Source organism: Tetrao urogallus, assembly GCF_951394365.1.
Source record: "Tetrao urogallus genome assembly, chromosome: 21".
Lineage (NCBI taxonomy): Eukaryota > Metazoa > Chordata > Aves > Galliformes > Phasianidae > Tetrao > Tetrao urogallus.
In genome coordinates, this window is record NC_136834.1 from 3,774,287 (window position 1) to 3,794,693 (window position 20,407).

General features: G+C 44.8%; 1 protein-coding gene across 1 annotated transcript in view; it reads left to right on the forward strand.

Annotated features, from left to right (window-relative positions):
- Window positions 1-20,407, forward strand: part of RERE (arginine-glutamic acid dipeptide repeats) — a gene marked incomplete at both ends in the record, with an annotated part of 115,003 nt that overhangs the window by 15,576 nt on the left and 79,020 nt on the right. The window contains 3 exons of the mRNA XM_079545667.1: window positions 14,641-14,746; window positions 15,663-15,759; window positions 18,317-18,421. Of these exons, the coding sequence (XP_079401793.1) occupies window positions 14,641-14,746; window positions 15,663-15,759; window positions 18,317-18,421 (308 nt within the window). The remainder of the gene's footprint in view (window positions 1-14,640; window positions 14,747-15,662; window positions 15,760-18,316; window positions 18,422-20,407) is intronic.

Genomic DNA, 20,407 nt, shown 5'->3' on the forward strand with positions numbered 1-20,407 from the left:
GCTGTGCTGTGCTGGCAGCCATCTCTATCTCCATCCATGGCATTATATTCTCAAGTCAAGAGCGTTGACTTTTGGGGGGTTTTCTGTTGTGTTGGTTTTTTTTTCCTGCATAGATTTCACAATGCAGTGCCCCACTGCAACCGAATTCATTTCCTATAGAATGGTGTCCTATGTCACAACAGCATCATTGCCTTTTGGAAGGGGAGACAGCATTCACGTTTGGGGTTTTGGGCAGATGGGAGCACTGTTGAGAACAAGGATTAAACAGCTGGGAGTGAGGACTGTCTGTACGTGGTTTTAGGGCTCGAATCCAGCTCTTCCACCATTCCCCTCCATCTGCCCACGCTCCCTACAACTGAAATCCAGGCCGTACCATTTATGGGTTACATATGGGGAAAAAAAACAATCCTGGAGAATAACCCATTTTTTTCATGCACTCACCCTGCATGTTCTGCACCAGCGGGCAGCTGAGGGCACAGGCTCCAGGTACCCCCAAAGGGAGAACGTGGTGAGCTCAGAGCAAACCAATGGTGCCATGGATTGCTGCCTGTTGGGGTGAAGCTGCTGGCTTTTGAGAGCTGACTCCTGTGTAAAGCAGGAAGGGCAGTTGTGAGAACAGCAGGGACCAAAATAGGGTTGAATGTCATCATGGAATGCCATGCTCGCCTTGCAAAATTGCTATTCTTATTTTTCTTAATTTAAAAGTAGAAAGGGAAGAAGGAAGGAGCGATGGAAATAAATCCCATTAATGGATGCCATGCCCCATTCCCTACAACGTCACGCATCGTATGAAAGCAGTGGCTTGGCTGGAGGTACAAGGACAGAAGTGGTTCCTCTGTGCATCTGACTTGGCCGTGCTTTCAGATTCTGAAGGCATTTCTCACAACGGTGCAGTCCTCAGCACCTTCTGCTTTTGCACTGCCTCGTTCCCTTGTAGCAGAGTGAAGCTTATTTCCTGCACCTGAGAGTGAGATAATTGTCTGCTAAATAAATCAGCAGTTGTCATCTTAAAACATGGAGAGAAACAAAACGTTATTTCTTTTTTTTTTTTTTTTTTTTTTTAATATGCATTAAATGGTTCATTTGCTGCTTTACATGTAGCAAGAGAAGATGGAACTAGAACAAATTTAGCCGTGTCCTCTGGTGTTGAATAGTGAGGGCATCTGTCATGTTTAATAACGCTTCTGACCTTTAGGATTATCGCAGTTGGAAATTTTCTCTCTGGTCATTTGGGGGTACTTGAGCGCTGTGTCCCTGCTCAGTCTCCAAAGATACATTGTTATGCTTCATGAGCCCGTGAAGATAATTCATTAAGGGAAATTTGTTTTCCCTCTTTCGAAATGGTTTTCCGTAGGGAAGGGGAGATGTCACTGTGATGGCTACATCTTAGTGCATCTCAGCCCTCCTGCTTGCTTGGCTGTTGCTGGGGGACACGAAGATGTCACTTGGCTGCGTGTTCCCCTCCGGCCCTGGGCAGCACAGCTGTGTGTTTGTGGCTCTGTGTGGTGCTGGCTGCTGGCTGTGCCCATAAGCATCTGGCTGTGGTCCCTCTGCTGGGCGTTGCTTGGCAGCAGGTACGCGCTGGGCACCTGCTCTGTGCTGCCCACTGCTTCCTTCCCATCCCTGCTGCGAGGGGCTGTTCCCAGGTGCTGCCCCACTCTTGCTGTGTGATCGTGGTGCAGAGTGAGTCTCTTAAAGGTGGTGACTATTTGGGCTGTTCTCTGTAGATTTCAGGTTGGCGCGCCGCGCTGTGTCACAGGGCGTTGATTTGGTGCCGTTAGAAAACGCTGGGGAAGGTCTTCAGATGGGCCTGAATCTGGCTGCTGGTGAGAGGTGCAGAAATGCTGGCACACGGGAAGGAGAGCAGCAGAGCTGCTCTCTGTGTGGCTGCTGTGGGGGGCAGGAGGCAGCAGCTCTCCCCTTGTGCAGCACCTGTGAGATGCACCAGGCCAGCTTTGCCTGGTGACCCTGGAAGATTCTACCTGGGGCCTGTGTGGAAAGCACAGATGGGTGCAGGGATGGCTGCCTGGCTGCACAGCCTGAAATGCTCGTGTGCTGTGTACATGAGGTAACCCGTTCTTCTCCCCGCCTGGGACTTGGAGCAAGGAAGAGGAAAGCACGTGATGGATGTGCGTTTTTGACTCTGTACTCACTGAACACCAATCCAGGGAGAATTTGAACTTGTAATTTTGATTAAAATGATTGATTTTTAAATCAGTCTGCGTTCGTTTTGGGCCATTGGAGGGTATTTAAAAGGAAAAAAAACCTCTTAATTAAATTAGCAGCACGTAAAGTATCCTGCTCTGCTGTCAAAGCGGAACTTCTGGTTTGTTTCGCTTTTCTTTTTTTAACCCATGTCCTTCAAGGTCCCGTTTATTGGCACAGTTTAAAGATAAAAGCAACGCAAAAGTATTAAAATAAATGACAAAAAAAAAGTTGTTGCTGAGTGAATCTTAAATTTGAGCTCTTTCCTTGTGGAAAATACACAAGCTGTGTTGTTCTGTAAAGCTTCTCTTAATCCATGCACCTGGAGGTACTGTTGATACACCCAGGGGACGCTGTGCAAAACAAACAATGTTCTCCTTTGAGTTGGAGATCTTCCTTTTTTCCAGTAGTAAAATGCTGATTGTAATTACAGCATCAAAGAGAGCAGAAACCTGTCTAAATGTAAGGGCCATCTTTCAAGGTAAGGCACTGTGAGAGTGGTGCTGTGCTCAGTAGTTGTCTGCAGGAGCGTGAAGTGCACCCTGATGTCCTGGAGCTGTCTGGAAGTTCTCAGAGCTCACAGGACAGGGTGACAAGCCTCACTCCAGGAGGAAACCCTGTGTCCTGATCTTGGTGTGCGTGTGGGATCCTTGCTGGAAGCAATTAATAAGAGCAGCACAGCAGGCTGTGTCCTGGGGTGCTGTAAATAAGACCTGACTAGCAGCTGTAAGGAGGCTTGTTCTGTTTACAGATCTTTTCCTATAAGACGTATCAGTGAGGCTGTTGAACTTCAGGGTCTTGCTCTTGGAACATTTGCAGCGCAGTATTTGTGCAGTGTTGTTTGCTCTCTTTTACAGTTAAGGTTTCCATGAAGTGGATTCATTACCAGTCACAGCCAGCGTGAGGGGTTTGGCAGGTCAAATAATGAATTTAGTTCCTCGCAGCGCTGAATTTTAAAGGTGCTGTTGCTGGCAATGTCTCATACTGATGACTGGGGGAGGAAATGATCCATCCCTTCTGCTGTGACTTGCAGTCACAATGCCAGTGATGTCTGATTCAGATGAACTTTGCTCGAATAGCTTAGTGACACCCAAGTGCTCGCATTACAGTGAGTGTGATCATCTTAGGAAGTCTGTGTGCATGAGTTAGTGTAAAATGTGTCTGTGTGAAGTGCTTGGAGGATCTAAGAAATGGCAGAGCAGCTCTATCTGCTGCATAAAGCATAGGCAGCTTCATGGGTGGAAAGTGTCTTGGGTAGAGTGAGGCCACTTGCACCAGTAAAACAGTGGTGGGAAGAACAGTTAATGTGGCACTTGCACCAAAGGAAGGGGATGGAGGAGGAATGCTCAAGAGAAAGGGATTGCAGCTGTTTACACCCTACTGGCTGCGAACCCGTCTGGAATATTTGATTTATAGAAAGAATCAAGTAATTAAGATAAAAGAATATACACGATTCACTACTGTGAAATATTAAGGCGTAATTTATGCTCTGTATCTGCTGTAGTTATGATTAGTGACCTAAGGCTGTTGAACTTCCTCTTTATGGATTGCCAAAATGCTGTGACAATTTTCAAGGGAATTACTCTCTTTGAGTTTAAAGAGATGAAAATGGGCTTGCTAACAAGGACCAGCTTCAGAATCTGCTTTCATATTCTTCTTGTTTAAGGAGAGGAAAAAAAGAAAAAAAAAAAAAAAAAAAAAAAAAGGAAAAGGGAGAAAAGAGGCAATTAGGTCCTTTAGGTGCTTTGATATGTCTGAACCTTAGGACCTAGCAAGGTGCACGCTATGTAATAGCGCACAGTGTGTGCAGTGCATGGCAGGAAGGCATTCCCTTGGTGCTGGAAGGATTGAGAGCTGTTGTTTGAAAAGAAGCCATTATTTCAAGGTGTTGCTGTTCTGGCCCTGATGGGTTGTAATGTTTTGCATGTTTGTATTGCAAAATTGCTCGAAAGCGTAGGGATTCTTGCTCCCAGTGCTGTGCTTCTGATCAAAGGATATTATTATGGGCTGTGTAGACTGTGATCGAGTGCTTCCCTGCATTAGTTATGGCAGATTGTAAGGAAATCTTCAGAATGGTGCCCTGAATTCAGACGCTGTTTGCGTGCTTCCCTGAGCCCACAGAGCATCCTTCCAGATGTGGAACAGAACAGAACAGTGTAAGCTGTTGGGCTTGGGAAGTAGTTTGAGCCTTGAAGCAAAAACCTTTATGTCCCAAAGTACAAAATTCAGCGAGCTGTGGTAAAATACCACCATGAATCTTTCATCTGTCCACTGCAGCCGTCATGGTGCAGCCGTGTGTCACCTATCAGGGCGTCCCCTTGCTCCCAGCGCTGGGCAGGAGCTCAGTTTGGTGCTGGTGCCTTTTGGCATTGGGTGCATTGAAGCAATTCTGCCATGGGTGCCACCAAAAATGGTGGACCAGGAAAACAAGCAGCTGAGGGAGTCTCTGGAGCATGCTCACACATGAAATATGCAAACCGCATAGTAAATATTTAAATTTGAGCTAATATTGCACCATATTAAAGATCCATTTATTACCGTGCTCGTTGAAAATCACTTGTAGGATGGGTGCTGTAGTTCACAGGAATGTAAGTGTTGGAAAATGGCTTGTCACAGTGTAGCTGGAGCCAGGGCATGAATATTTCATTTCCCTGTGCCCAGGTAAGGAGAGCTCAGGTGGCTGCAGGCCTTCTAGGTCAGGCTCCTGGTGAGCAAGGACTTTCCTCTTTTCCTCTCCCTCTCTTTGCAAGTAGCACAGGAGGCCCCAGCAGCATTCCTGCAGGTCTCTGAGCCTTAGAGCATGTGGCCTGTGCCCTGTTACGTGCTACAAGCAAATAAGTACAAAGGAGGAAGGTGAAATGGCCAAAACAGGGCAGTTGCACAAGTTTCTCAAATATATTCTTTAATATTGTTTTTAAATAGGCTTTGCCCTCTAATGTATGTGTCAAAGAGGGGAAGGGCGTCCAGTTTTGCTGTACGAGCTCTGATTCCTTTTTCAGGTGAGACTCCTGTTGTGCAATTGGAAGAGCTGAGCTGGTGGTGCCTTTCCAAAACGATTTTGTGAGGCGTGCTGAGAAAATTGTGTTTGATAAAAGGAAAGTGAGCTAAATGATGAGCCACCTCCAAAACGGTCAAATAAGGCTTTATTGTTCATTTCCTTAATAAGTTTTAGTGTTCGTTGGTAGGGGTGGTTTATTTGATTTTATGTGACTTTTCTTTTTGTAAACTGCTCTGCCGGGTTCTGCAATTGTGGGTGATGCTGTGCACAGAATTCTTTATCAGGTGTCCTGTTGTTTTCAGTGTCGTTTCTTAACAGAAGTGGGCAGGGATGAGACGCCTCATATAAATCCTTGTGCCTAGGAAAATGTGAGAGGTGTAAACTTCCAGTAACCGTATGTGCTGATTTCTGAGTCAAGGGTATTTGGGTCTGAGGAAGATGGGTTCTGTCTCGTGGCTCTGGTATAAATTGGTTTGAGTTCTGGGGATGGAATGGTTTATGGAACTGCCAGTAGTTCTCAAAGCACTTCCCTTCTGAAATAGCACCTTGACTGGTTTAGAAAGGAAGCTGTTAGCAGCTTTGGTTGTTATAGTGCTCTACAGATTATATTGCCCAAGACGAATTATTAGCTTTAGAATAGTTTATTAGCTTGGCTGTCTGCGTTCACTTTAATCTTAGCTCCAATGAGGGTGCAGATGGTGTCTGGTATGCGTACGGTGTGTTTAAAAAGAACTCTTATTTCAGAAAACTCCTATCTTGCTTCATCTGTCTGTCTGGTCACACGTGACTTTCAGCACCCGAAAAAAGGTTTTCTGCTTTGTATCCCTCTCCCAACTTTTCCTTTGAGCATTTTCCTCTCGTAGCAGGTGAACACATCATTTGTCCTCTGGTGTAGTTAGGTCTGATTTTAGCATTTTCAATATCGAGCTATTTCCAGATGAATGGAGGGCATCTTTCCAATCTACTGGTTTAGATTAGATTGTAGCCTGTGGATCTGGCTTGGGGTGTATTTATTTAGTACTGATTTACATACAAATACAAAGAAAAAAATGTGATGTATTGTGTTGCTGATGCTAGGTACTGATGGAGTGGCAGATAGCAGCTGTCTATTGTAACTCACTGGCAGAGAGGTGCAGTCATGTCTTCTGCACTGTGAGCATCCTTTAGGGCTGCTGTTCGGCTCTCCTGAATAGCTGCTCTGCTTTATTTCACAGTCATTCCTGACCCTGTGATTTTCATTAAGGTGATGGTGTGACCTTGTTTATCAGCCCGTCTCTGAACGCTAATACATGAAATGTGTGGAACGTTGTGGTTTTTTTTCTGGTCTAAAATGTCAGCTTTTTCTAGAGCAGCATATGCTAGGTGCAGCTTCCTAGGGGATGTAAGCATTTAAGTAACTGACCGTGTCATGAACAAATGTTTGCATCCTCCCAGAATCTGCACAAGAAAACATTTACTTTCATGCATTTATATTCCAAATACACTTTGTTTCTTCTCCGTAGCAGCTTTTGATTGTGTGGTGAAATAGTCAACACGAGATTCTGCTGATCAGCCCTTTTTTACTGTGTTTTATATAATTTTAAAAGCCAGCCTGCTGCCACGGTGAGCCGGATTGCAGGGGTGCTTTAATGTTTCCTCTGTCATAACATTCCCCAGACAGCGAGGTGATATTTTAACAGCTCTGCGACTGTTCCTGCCCTGTGCTGGGTTTGCAGAGTAAACTGTCTTCTGATTGTTTTATCCTTGCAGCTCTTGGTATCTCCTGGTTGAAAGGCAAACCCCTTAGAGAGGTGTTAAGGAAAATGTGGCCCCTTGATATTTAAAAGGTGAGAAATCTGTTTAAACTGTATAGGATGACATCAAACAGTCCCACCGCTGCGTGGTGCTGCCTTTAATGGAAGTGAGAGATGCTGCGGCTGGTGCTGCTCAGCAATTAGGTGTGAACCATCCACTATCAATGACATTTAATGGCAAATGTCAGGCACGCTCTGAGTGCTGTCTTCATTTCAATATTGCTTTTCTTTAGGATAATGCTTTAAAGAAAAAAAAATCCTTAATGGTGTTTAATTACCACGGCATATATCCAACGATTAGTTAAATGCATTTGTAATGCCATTAGTTGTCAGGTAACTGTTTGCTTGTTATGCCTGACACAGAGGATGTGATGTACGACGTGCTGTGCAGCAATGCCAATGCTAACAGGGCTGCGTGGTAAGGAGGGCTGCCATCAATCCACTGCCAGATCTGCTGCAAGAAACACGTTGCTTTATGGAAGCAGCAGACAGATGCTGCTATCAAAACCTGCTTTCTGCAGTGGCTGCTTTTTGTTATGGCCTATTGATGAATTCACACCCCTGTTTGTGGCTTGTTTGCTTGTTTGGTATGGAGTTTTCGTGCTGTGTGTAGAATTAACAGCTGAGGTGTGTTCAGTGTGAGTGTGGGGTGATGTTCAGTGGGTGAGCAGGACCAGCAGGCCTGGGAGGAGGCCCAGCAAGCTGGGAGCAGACCGGGAGGCCCAGCAGACCCAACAGGTCACCCTGGGCTCCAGGAGCTCAATGCTGTGCTGCGCCGCATGGCTGTGGCTGCTCCACGTTCATACAAACCACACGAACGCTTGGCTGGCCAGGACTCACTGGCATAGACAGCCAGCCACTCCTTTTCCCCAAAAAGGAGCAGTCAGTGTGGGAAAGAAGTGTTTTGAAGCAAAGAAGCTTTTATAAAGGGGAAAAACCATGCGGCCACGCCGTCATCCAGCCCTGGCAGGCTGTTTGTGGGGAGCTGTGCTGTAACAGGGCGGTTACTGATGCCCTTCTCAGCTCATCTGACACCGTGAACCACAGATGGGATTCAGAGAACATAAAAGGGAAACGGAGCAGAAAGATACCACAAAGGGATTAAATGAGGTAGTAAGCAGTGACCCAGAACCTTCACGGAACATCTTATGGTACTTTTATTTTAAGCATGTGAGTTTCCAAGTGTAACTGCTGCTTTTTTTTTCCCCACAAGATGAAATTATCTCTCCTCAGTTAGAATTGCTCTGAGGTTTTAATGGCGGTGGTGCCCATAAGTGTGTTCCATTTGTAGGTAAACAGGGAACTTGCTAGGTCTTGCCACAGTAAGCAGCTTTGTTTCCAGTAAAGCACAAAAGTTTGTGGATAAAATACTGCAGTTTATTTAAGATGCACAAATGGCCTGTGGTCGTTACCTGAGGTGAGTCATGTTCTTTTCTCCTTGAAAACCCCGACGAGGCAGTTTGGTTTTCTGGGTTGTTCAGCTCTTGAAAGCCTATGAACAAATATATATATTTAATAGTGTGTATTTAATCTCTGAAGCTTGATGTGTTGGGGAATGTAGGTGTGCTGGTTTCCGATCCTCTATTTTGGCCACCAGCTGGAAATAGGGATGGTGGTATTAATACTGAAAGGTGAAGGTGAGGAAGAAATGCAAGTGCAAATTAAGGTTCTTGTTTGGGCCCCACTGGCCATCTGGTCCCAGTTTTCAGGTACCCCCAGCCCCACTTTGTCCAGTTCTGGTTTGCATGTGTTAGAATATAACTGCACAGATTGTTTTTACACATGCTAATCTATGTTGTTCTGAAAGCAATTAGCTAACATGGACCAGTAATTTACACAGTTGGTTTTTGGCATATTTCTCTTTGGTCTTGAGCCTCAGTAGACAGCAAGACACTTTGTTTTATTTTAACGGCCCTGTACCTTTAAGAAGTGTTATCAGAGGGTGTAATTTTAGGTAGCTGCCTATTCTTTCACCACATTCTAAATAGTGAAGTGTAAGCACACTGTTTCCGTTTGCTGTTTCAGACTTGGGGTTTTTTTTGGTTATTTTTCCAAGATTCACACAGACAAGCACAACTTTTACTTGGTTCATGGCACATATCTTATTAGAGCTGTTGTTCTGCTTGGGCTTTGGTCCTGGCAAGGAGCAGCGATTTGCCTCATGGTACTCTCATCTGTTCTTTGTTTCCCTTTCATATGGCACCTAATCCACAGAGGCTGTGATTGATGTCAGCCCCAGTGTTAGGGGGAATTGCTGATATGCACCCCTTGGTGTTCATTTGTAGGCAGATGATTACAGGACATTGTTTTCAGAAGGGGGAGAAAACAATTAGCAGGAGAAGACATGAAGGTACGTGAAGGACGATGCTCTGCAGATCTGCTTCTGGCTCTTGGGGCATGAAGCTCTTATGGATGGAGAGGATTATCTTAGAGAAGTGCAATGTTAGGAGTTCTTTTCCTTTGTGGTCCTGTTTCTATCAGGGTGATTTTGGGTACCTGGGGAGCTGCCCAGCAGGCCTGGGGTTTGCATATTGCCACGTGCAGGGGTTTGCACAGGACTTTGCTGCCAGGGGTGTCTGAAGAAGCTAGAGGCAGGTTTTGCATGGTGCTGGTTATGTTTTGGTTTAGTGTTAACTCTGTATTGGCTCTTGGCTGACTGGGGTTGATTTTTGGCTTAATTGTTTCAGGATGCTTTTGACGTCTGGGAAGCAGAAATTGTGGGGGAGGGGATGATTTATGAGCAGCACTAAATAAAATTAAGAGAGGTTGATAACTTCAATTCTGTACTGATTTTTTTGTTTCAGTAAAAGTTTTGGGTGGAGGGGAGGCAGGGCTGTGATGAGCAGACAGAAGAGGGAAGAGGAACTGCTTTCAGAGAGCTCGATTTGCTGAGCTTTGTCTTAAAAGCACATCTAGCTTGAAGCGCCGTGAAGTGCCGTGCTGACCTACATCCTTAGGAGACAGATTTCACTGCTTAACTCACTAAGGCCAGTGCCATCTTCCAGTGCTATTTGTCAGGCTGTTTCTGAGGGCTCTTTCTCATCTTCTCCCGTCTGTCGTTGATGTCCTGGCATTCCTGCCTTGTGACTGCTATAGCCAACCCACCAGAACCTGTCGTATCACAGTGAGTTGTGATGGTATGCTTCTTTTATGCTTCTTTTGAAGGCTGTAGCTTTGTATTTTTCTTTTTTTTCAAGACAGTCTGGCAACTGTAATGCCAAACCACCCACGCTAGGAGACAACATATGGCAGCTCCCGTGAATTAGCATGCGGCTAAGTAACGCATCACCTGGTGTTTTCACAAAGGCTCCAGCCCTGGTAGCTGGGTGCGGAGGTTCTGGCCACGCGTCCACCTCCCCGCAGGGCTCTAAGCACAGCCTTGCAGGCTGTTAGGAATTACATGTTAAGGCTGTTTTTGGCTTTACACAAAGTCTCTGATTTGCTGTTGTACAGAGATGTAGGCAAGATAATGGCTGGTTTGTGCTTACATGCATGCATGAGGTATACGTGCAGTCTGAGATTTACAGGTGTGCGTCTGGGCCTGTCTGCTCCCCCCCTCCTTCCTTCTGCAGGAATCACCTGCCTACAAATAACCTGTCCGTACTGCTTTACATGATTGCAAACCGTTCTGCTTCAAACTTGATAGACCAAATAGCATTCCCAGGAAAGCAGAGCGGCTCGGAGCCTCAGAGCTGTGCTTCCTGCCGCAGGGCTGCATGTGCAGCACACAGCTGAGTGGGACAGACAGGATTCAGGGAAGGAGAGCGTGAGACCTGTTCTCCATCTCACAGTTATTTGTATACAAGACTGGATTAATTTCCAGAGTGCCGAGGTGACTTCATGAATCCTAGAAGCAGTTTTGTCTGTTCAACTTGTGAATAAAAGAGACGGGAGAGAAATTCCTGCTGTAAACAATAGCAAAATGTCAGGAGCAAGACATTGTGGGGAAAAAAATCCTATATTGTTTTGTCAATAAATTATTCTTTCTCCTACATAGATCACAGAAATGGGACCTTACCCTGCAAACAGCAATATTTGATACCCCAGGCAGCTTATTCTCAGCTCACACTTCACTGAATACTGATCGATTATCCGTGGCTTAACCAAGCCTTCTCATTTCCTGCCTGCCATTACTGCGCTCAATCAAGCCGACGTGCTTTGTGGCCTGCCTTGTGCACAGAGATAAGCCATCAAGGCATGTTTCTATTAGAAAAGCTCTTGTAGATGGAATAGTCATTAGGTAACACTCAGGGGCTTAAAGGTTGCGGGGCTTTGTGTTGGTTCAGGTTAACAGGGCAGGAACGGAGCGGGGCTGCTCATGGGGTCCCTGTGTTTGGGGGATGCAGGAGCGTGTTGCCGTGCTTAGTGCTCCTATTCAGCATTTGCTTCTTGCAGCATGTTGATAGCTCTCACTTTTTGACATTTCTACTGCGCTTGCAAGAAGTAATTGAGATAGCTGTTAATGTGCATGTGTCTAAATTAAATAATCAAGCTGCAAAAATAACATTCATCTGTAGTAATGACCTTTGTATTTCCAAGCTGAATTTCCTCGGCTTACAAACAGCTGTTCAGGTTTCTTATTATTTAATTAGAAAGCAGCCTAGAAGAAGATACCCTGATAACGTGGCATTGCACAGGCTGTGGCAAAGTGGGAAGGAAAGGGACCCTCACTGTATTTCTGTAGCTCCTCGTTGCCCAGCGGTCTCATCTCTGGTCCCTCGCTCTCTCTGCCCAATGGATCTGGCACGACTGCTCCCCATTCCCCACCACTCACCCTCCTCCTGGAAATTAATAAATGTCAGAATTGAGTAAGTGTTGAAATACTTGTATAGCAGGAGCAGAAATGCAGGCAGTGATTCAGCGGGGACGGCTGCCCGGGTCGATAAGTGGAGGAAGTCAAATTACACTGGGAGTGGAGCAGGCCAGTGCTGCGTCTTGAGGCATAACTAGAGCTGTTTGCATGGAGGAAAATAGTTTTCTGGGAGGGCAAGCACTGTCCAAAAGGGAGTGAGTTAATCTGCAGTGTTAAAAATGAATTAAATTGTTCATTTCAGCTGGTTTTGAGTGGAGATTCTATGAGAGCTTCTATGCTACAATGCATGAGATGTTTATTTTGATCACCGAAGTTGCTGTTAAAATATTTAACACCTACTACAATAACATGAAGACCCTTGGTAGCTTAGAATGAATCCTGTTTTCTTTTTTCCCTGTGTTTAAAAAATCGTTGTTGAAAACACGTTTGAAGGGAAAGATGTTCTTTTCCTTGTTTCCATTTTGCTGTTTGTTTCTTTGAAATAGCTCCTGCTCACCGGCCCCAGCGCGCCCATCTGTCAGCTCCAGCATTTGGTGTATTGCTTCCAAAGCTAGTTGTGATTGAGCATGGTAGCTAAATAGGGCAAGTAATGAAGGATGCTGCTCAAATCCCTCGGAGAGAATCTGCAGGACATCTGCGACCGTTTGCACGCTTTGGTTACTCATAACGCCGGGGAGAGGACATGAAATCTCTTCAGATGTGAACCGCAATGTGTCAGAGCTCTGTTTTGAAGTGTTTTATAAGAAAACTGGCACCTTGGAGGTGTTGCAAATGCTGTGGAAATCTGTATGTGTGTGGCTTTAAAGGGGACCTGCAAGATTTAGTTCCGCTCCACACCCTTAAAGGAGGCCTTGATTTGTAAATGGTTGAGCAGATGTTTGTGCGCAGGGATGCCTTAATCCATTTACAGATTTGCCTTGATCTTGTTGGATGTCCAGAACTGCTGCATACTTAAAGCAGAAAAAAGGAGCTGGGAGGGAAGGGAAAAAGGCCAAAAGCAGCAGCAATAGGACCCCAGGTGAGTTCTTGTGGAGAACTGCAGCAATGGGCACTGTTTTCATTCAGGTTGGAGTTCTGTAGCACCGGGAATCTATTTTGGGCTGAAACAGACACCAGAAAGCTCTTGCTGTTTGTGGTTTCTGCTATTCCGGATTCGACGTGCAGCTATCTGCAGTCTCGGTGTGTAATGGCATGAATAACGCAGTCACACTCGATGAGTGAGGGCCTGCCTGCTCTTTTGTGCGCACGTCCTTGTGAAAGAACCAGCCTGACACCTCAGGGCAGCACCCACAGACGTCTGTGTGCTGACAGAGGCTCAGGTTGTGGGTTTAAGAAGGCTTGTTGGCTAGGAGAGAACCCAACAAAACTGAGTTTTGTAGTCTTCCTTCATCACTGTTGCATATGCACAGGTGTTTGGGTCTCCTCTGCAGTGCTTCCCAGTGCCTGCTGTTGAAAGGCAATGGGCTGTAGTGGGGTGAATGGAAGCTTGGGGTCCTCCTGCTCAGTATAAGCTGTCCCTGCCTATCCTGCTCTGCTCAGCCTTGCTGTGCAGCACCATTTCTGCTTTCTAGACTTTGCCTGTTTGATTTTTTCCGTGCATTAGACAAGTGGTTTTGTTTTTTTTTTTTTGTCTTTGCCTGCAAATGTGCTGTTAAACACCCAGGAGTAAGTTGGGGTTTCCTCAGTGCATCTGGTGTGATCCGGAGCATTTTGTGCACAGCAGCACGTGTGCTGGAGTAATGCAGTAATTTTGTCTGGCACAATGCTGCCACTAGCAGTTCTTGTGTGGCATTACACGTGTTTTTAATGAAAGGCTTCGAGGAATGTGGATGTAGTGGAAAGATTTTCGTGCTGTTCATTGAGCGTAATTGGTGGAAATATTGCACTAACAAGGCTGATGAGGACAGGAGCAACAGTAAGAGCTTTCTGGCCCAGTAACCTATTAGCAAACTGAGAGGTAGGGGTGAGAACAGAGTGATGCAGAGAGCTGTGGCCCAGAGCCCAGCGATGGTGCAGCTGCCTCCTTTCCTTTGGGGATGCCCCTTTCCCTTTAGGCCTCCCTCCGACTTGTTGGGTGTTTGGGATTAGCAGGAAGAAGTGTGACCACCAAGGGCATCAGAGATGAACTAAAGCAAACTGTCGTAACTGGATTTAAACATTACTTTGAAGTGATACTTAGGCTTGGTTCCTCCTAAGAACAACGAACTGATAGCTGGTTGCTCAAAAGCAAAAGGTGCTCCTGGGGAAGATACGGTTTTATGCAAGTTTTGCTGTTGGCTATCTGGTACCACTTATGTTCCAGGGAGTCGGAGCCTGTAATTATTGGGATTGAAGGACAGCATCCTGTTTCCTGTTTGTTGGTGTCTGAGAGTTAATAAGGAACTTTTATGATGGAATCTGAAACCATCTGTCCTCAGTGTCCGTTGGTTGCAGCTGTAAAGTATGGTGTCATTGAGTTGTGCTGGTGTTGGTCTATGTCTGGCTGGTTGGTAGGAACAAGCTGACTGGGATCGTGCTGCGTGAGGCCACAAGTTCCAGCCTTTTTCCTGATCCCTTCCTTTTCTTGTTTAGTTTTTGTGAATGTATGCATTGTATTTCTGGTCTGATGCAGAGATACAGCTGCGTGAGAATGGAGTAGGTTCCTGTCTTCTGAAATTCAGTCTGTCATAAGCATGTTGCCCTTGTTTCCTGGCCGTAGAAGTCTGCCTTCCTCCCTTTTGAGCCTCACCTCAGTCGTTCTTCAGTGTGAAAAGAAATGCTGTACTTTGGAAGACTGTGTCAGATGCAGCCTGATTTCCTTTTTAGTAATGCCTCTAGACCTTCTTTTTCAGAGTAAACGGGACCATCTCCTTATGAATGTCAAATGGTACTATCGCCAGTCTGAAGTCCCAGATTCAGTCTATCAGCATTTGGTTCAGGACAGACACAATGAGAATGGTAAGTTAGGCTCTCTAGAGTAAGGCCTTTACTTGTTCTCTGAATTTTCAGTCTGAAAAGCAGTGATGCTTTTGCATATGGATGTGAAGGAAAGACTGCTGATGAGGACCAGGCATTAGAAGATGGGTGATGGTGTTTATTTGCCTTGTTTGTTCCAACCAATGTAAGTCCTGTAACCATAGCTGTAATCGGATGTGTTTCACATATACTTAAACTGTATGGTCCTATGCTAAAGTCTTAGAGAATAGAAAACAGCATTGGATCCTCTGTAGCACCTTAGTTGAGTTTCCTGCTTTTCTCTCTGCAAAAACAATTGTGTTATTTGGTTTAATAGCAGCAGGGGAGGAAACTTAAGTACATATTCCAGTGTCATTTATCTCTTGCCTCTAGGGGAGACATAACATTTCTACTGTAATTGGTGAATTTCCTTGAGGCAACAGTTAAGGTTCTGAAGATACTCTTAGGTGAATAGCGATGACAAAATTGATGCTTAAAATGTGCAACACAGCATCTTTTTGCTACGTGACAATATAAAACTGAGCATATCTTCTCCTTTCTGGAGGCATGAAGGATATTTGGCCTGTGCTTTAAGCAAAAGCTGCACGAACCTAACTCACTGATTTCTTTAAAACTTTATACATGGGGATTATAAACACATTGTCAGAAAGTGATCATAACTTCCCTTCAGCGGTTCAGATACAGCAGGGAAATTGGCTTTCAAAGATGGGTGCCACGTTATTTCCCTACCTTGCAGGCTGCATAGAGAATTGGAGTGTTTGCCATCGTAGCACTGAGAGCTCTGTCTGAGAAGCATCCTCTGACCTCGAGCTGTGAGAAACACCTGCAAGATGGTAAAGGTGGATGCTTTCAGTTTGTAGCTGATGTGTTGAGGTTTCTTGTTTTTGCTTTCTGGCAGACTCTGGACGAGAGCTTGTTATTACAGACCCAGTTATCAAGAACCGAGAGCTCTTCATTTCAGACTACGTCGACACTTACCACGCTGCTGCCCTCAGGTAAGCTGCAGAGGAAGTGGTGCAGCGTCTGTGAGCTGGATGAGAAAAACCTTTCAGAGAGAGAGGAGCCTTTCCTGCTTTGGTTGGGGATCATTAGCATACTGCTCAGCTTTCTGCTCATCTCCTGCAGTAATTAACTTGTGTTATCTGTTCTCGTTCAAGAAGGAGCTGTAATTCTACAATCTCATTTTAATCCCAGTTAATCAATGTTGCTCAGAAGATATTGTTTCCCATCATTGCAAATTTAGATTATTGCCAGCTCCTGCAGAAATGCTACCCTTCCCTCCTCCGTGTTTGATTTCACCATTAACAATAGCGTCTCTTTGGAAAGTGACTGTTAGCATGCAGCCCTGATAAATTGCATTAAAGACTTTGCTCTGAGGCGCTTGTCATTGTGGAAGCTCAGCTGAGAGCTCCATTAAAAGCTGGCTGCACAGACAGGAGGTAATGGGCTCCTGCATTGTTCCCTGCACGCTCCCCTTCCCAGGGGGTCGCTGCCCTCTTTGCCCACTAAGAGCTGAACTGACGTTGCTGACCTTTGGCTGAGCAGAGGGATGCACCATTACTTCATGTTGCCAAATAGGAATCATGAGGCATTATTTTTAGCAGATTTTCAGCGTGCCAAACGTGCATGGATATTGTCAGAATGCAAATTGAATAATCTCTCTGATAATAATGCTCAGATGGTGTTTCACCAGGACCATCTGGAGACATTTTCTTTGTTCAGAGTCACTTTGCTGAAGCTGTTAAAAGACAAACTTGCAGCAAATTCTGTTACAAGGGGGGGGAAGAAATGTTTGATTTGCATATTAGAAGATGTTTGATAAACTTGAAACATTCCAGTGATGCGCTGTAATCCCGTGTGATGCCTCAGCACAGTCCTTGTGTTGCAGAATGCAGCCATCCTTGTCAAATCAGTGGGCTTGGAAAGGAGTTAGCAGGAGGTGGGCTGGCCTGAAGGAACCAGCCTTGGGAATCTGATTGTCATTTAAATACGGAGAGACTGAGCTTTGGGTGGAATTTCCATGGGGATATTTTAGCTTCAGTTCTATGTTCCTGCTGTTTTCTTAAAGAGAAAGGTACAAGGTGGGGTTTTTGTATACCAGGGCAACTTGGAAAATAACCTTTTCTTCTTCCTCTCCGAAAACAGTGAAGGATGTTCTTCTGCATTTTCCATTCTTTTGTTAATTTTACATGGCTCGTAGATGGCATCATGTACCTCTGCAGGATAAAGGTTTACTTCTGTTGATTTTATTTAGCAAATTGTAATTAATGCTTGTCAGTGAGTTTTGGTGTACGAGGCACATGAGGGTAATTGCACCTGGGGCTCTTACAGTTGGAGAGCATACAGCAGCAGAGTGCATTGGGATGCCTGCAAGCGAGGTTAACTTGAAATTCTAGTTTATTTTCTATGAAATGAGATTATTTCTGTGCTCTCTGCAAACAAATGGGTCTGGTCACACAATGAGTTGATGACATACTAGGAAATAAAACCAGTGACTGTAACTTCCAATCTTCTGCTCTAACCAGCAGAAAGAGCTAGAGGATGCTCGCAGATCCCCTCTAGTAAAGTATAGTGCAACTTCTCTGAAGTACTGTGTCTTGCTTTCCTGAATGTAGATAATACAAGCTTATTTGGCCAACAGTTACTATTGACTGTCAGGTAAATTATTGGAAGGCAACTTAAACTTCACCTTTCATGTGAAATACCAAAAGAGATATCCCTTACTAGGGGCAGACTGGGGAACTAGATTCAGGCATGGAGGATAAAACAAATGCTGGTGAGCAAGTTTTTCTCAGTGTTTCTCTGTTGGAGATCTCCATTATGGACCCTGTTAACGTTCCACTACGGCATGGCGTGACACAGGCAGCATTCACTGTTGCTTTGCCCTTTGCCAGAAAGGTAATTGGCTGAGAATTGCAGGCCATCACAGGGACAGTGGTGTGCAGCCCCAGCTCTCAGGATAGCCAGGTGGATTCTGTCCTGCTCACCTTGCTGGTCCTCCTGGTGTTTTTCCCTCGCTTTCAGTGCTCGAGGTTGTGTGGGAGAGTTTGTTATGAAGCAGTTTGCTGTTCTTGCTGTTCTGTGGTTTGTTTTGTGTACTTGACAGGATCAAACCAATTTTGAAGTAGTCTGAAAATGTTCTGAACTGGAAGCTTGTGTGGCTTTCTGAATAAAAGCCCAACTTCCCAAGCCATGTGGGCAGTAGAACTTTAGAAGCTTCCTTAAGAAGAAAAAAGCAATAGAAGGACTGCATAAACCTTAGAAAGAAGGCATTTTCATGATTGTGTTGCCAGGGCAGGCACTGTTTGTTTCTCTACCAGGTGGAGGTGGGACTCTTAAGGCTGAATGGGAGTTAATGAGTGTGCTGTGTAGTCTGACATGCTGTGTCTTCCATTGCCACCACAGGATGGAACTGCATGGGTCCTGTTAAAACAGGCTTGTATGAGGATTTTGCATATGAGAGCTGTGACTCATGCACCGATTACCATGGTGTTTAATTAAAATAACTTATTTACAACAGAACTCTAATACCATCTTCCCTCTTTCTTGCAGGGGAAAGTGTAACATCTCCCATTTCTCTGACATTTTTGCTGCTAGAGAGTTTAAAGCGAGAGTGGATTCATTTTTCTACATACTGGGCTATAATCCAGAGACGAGGTAAGAGAAGTGACTTTTCAAGGCATCCTTTACCACAGATTTGAGCCTGCAGGAACAGGAAACCTTTCAAAGGGGAGAAAAGCCGAAATCGAGCAGGATGCTGATAGGAAAGTGGGGTAGAGGGAATGTGAAGGAGAAGCTGCCTGTTCCTGCTATGTTTTTTTATATAAGTAGAATTTAATATATATATAAAATTTTATATGTCCATGTGTGTCTACATATAAATAGTGCCCGATAAATGCTTAAATACCCAATTTAGATCCGTGGATTTATTTTTACGGGGTGTAAGCAGTAGCAGGAGTTGTTAGGGATCTTGTTGAGTAAGTGCACATTGTGGAAAATGCTCACAAGATACGTGTGCATCTTCTAGTAAGCACTGCTGAACTGCTAAGAAATCACACTGAGAGTTTTTAAATGTGGAAGATGTGCATTCAGATGTAATTGCCCCTGTAGGGTTCCTTACCAGTAGCTACTTGGTGCTTTGCTGGCCTTGAGTGTAGTTGAGATAGAGAGGGAACTTTTTTCTAGCAATTGAAGCCTCTATGAAGGAGGTTTGTTCAGCACACTCTTCTGGTCCATGGAGTCCTTGGAGTCTTGCTGGGTGTTGTCTGAGCTGCCTTTATCAGCTAGGTTCACACCTTCCTTATTCTCAAGTCCAGATGCTTAGTTCATTTTCATCTGCTTAGTTCTGTAACTCAGAGCAACCTTACAAGCCCTGTCCTGTGGAGTTTGCTATCTAGGGGCATTTTCTGTGTGTGCTTGCCTGTAAAATTGATGGAGGTTGGTGAAGGGCTGTGCTGGCTGAATGCAGTATAGTTTCAACACAAAACACAATTACCTTGTGGACCTCTATTTCTAGTGATATTGTCAAGAACAACAGTTACTTTAATTAGACAAGCATACAAGTAATAAATAAATGCATTGTTCTATTGTAGATGAATGATTTTTAGTGGAATGTAAATCCTCTTGCTCCAAGGCGTAGCCTGCCACTAACTGCTTGCAGTTGTAAAGAAACTCTGTGTGTGTTATTACATAATTGCCTATTTCTGAGGTTTCCTGTACCTTACTCTGAAGTGTCTTAAGCCATCGGTATGTCTGAAGCAGGATATTGGATTAAGTATAATCCTTGAATTGATTCAGTCTACGTTGATAGTAACTTTTGTCAGTATAGGTTCCTAGGAGGCAATCCTGCTAGTGTATGCTGCTGAGCTCTGGGGAGAAAAAAGCACGTCAAGTCCATTAATATCTCACAGTACATTATGTTAAATTGCTTTTGTTAATGCTATTTGTGTGTTTTTTTTGGAGAAGTCCAAAAAGACCAAGTTTGTTGTGGTGCATCTCTGATGCTCAGCGTCACACTGGACCCCTGTTTTAACTTCATCACTTCTCAGTGCATTTTGATTTTGAGGCAGAGAACAGTAGATGAACTACTTGCACTGGTGTTGGAGTTTGCTGTTTAATGATTGCAAAATGCCATTTGTGCCAGAGCTGTCAGGCAGTTCTAAACTCGCTTTATGTGGAAATAGCTGTTAATTCTGCTGAGTATTTCTACATAGAGAATGTCTGAGATCAAAGAAGTGACAAAGCATTGCACTTAGTGCCCAGCTGATTGCTCAGAGCAGCCAGCTCTGTGTCTTTTCTTTGGTTGCAGCCATGCCTTATTAAGCTTGTTTTGGGCTCAGGACGTTCAGAGTAAGGCCTGAGTTCGGGCTGCTTTGGCCCATGCTGAACTGTTTGCTACTGCATTACAGCACGTGCTGCTTTACTGCTGCCTTCTTCTAGCTGTATTTGGCTTTTGGAAGTGGAAGCCTCCTACCATGACAACAGAACTTTGTCTTGAGCTTGATCTGTCTTTCTCCTCTGGTGTTTTACGTCACGTGGTGAACATGGAAGACTTTTTTGTGGCGAAGCATGGATGTGTTACAGGGACAGCTCGGGATATGGCAGTGAATCCCTCCCAGCTGCACTGCGGCAGTGTGGGACAGG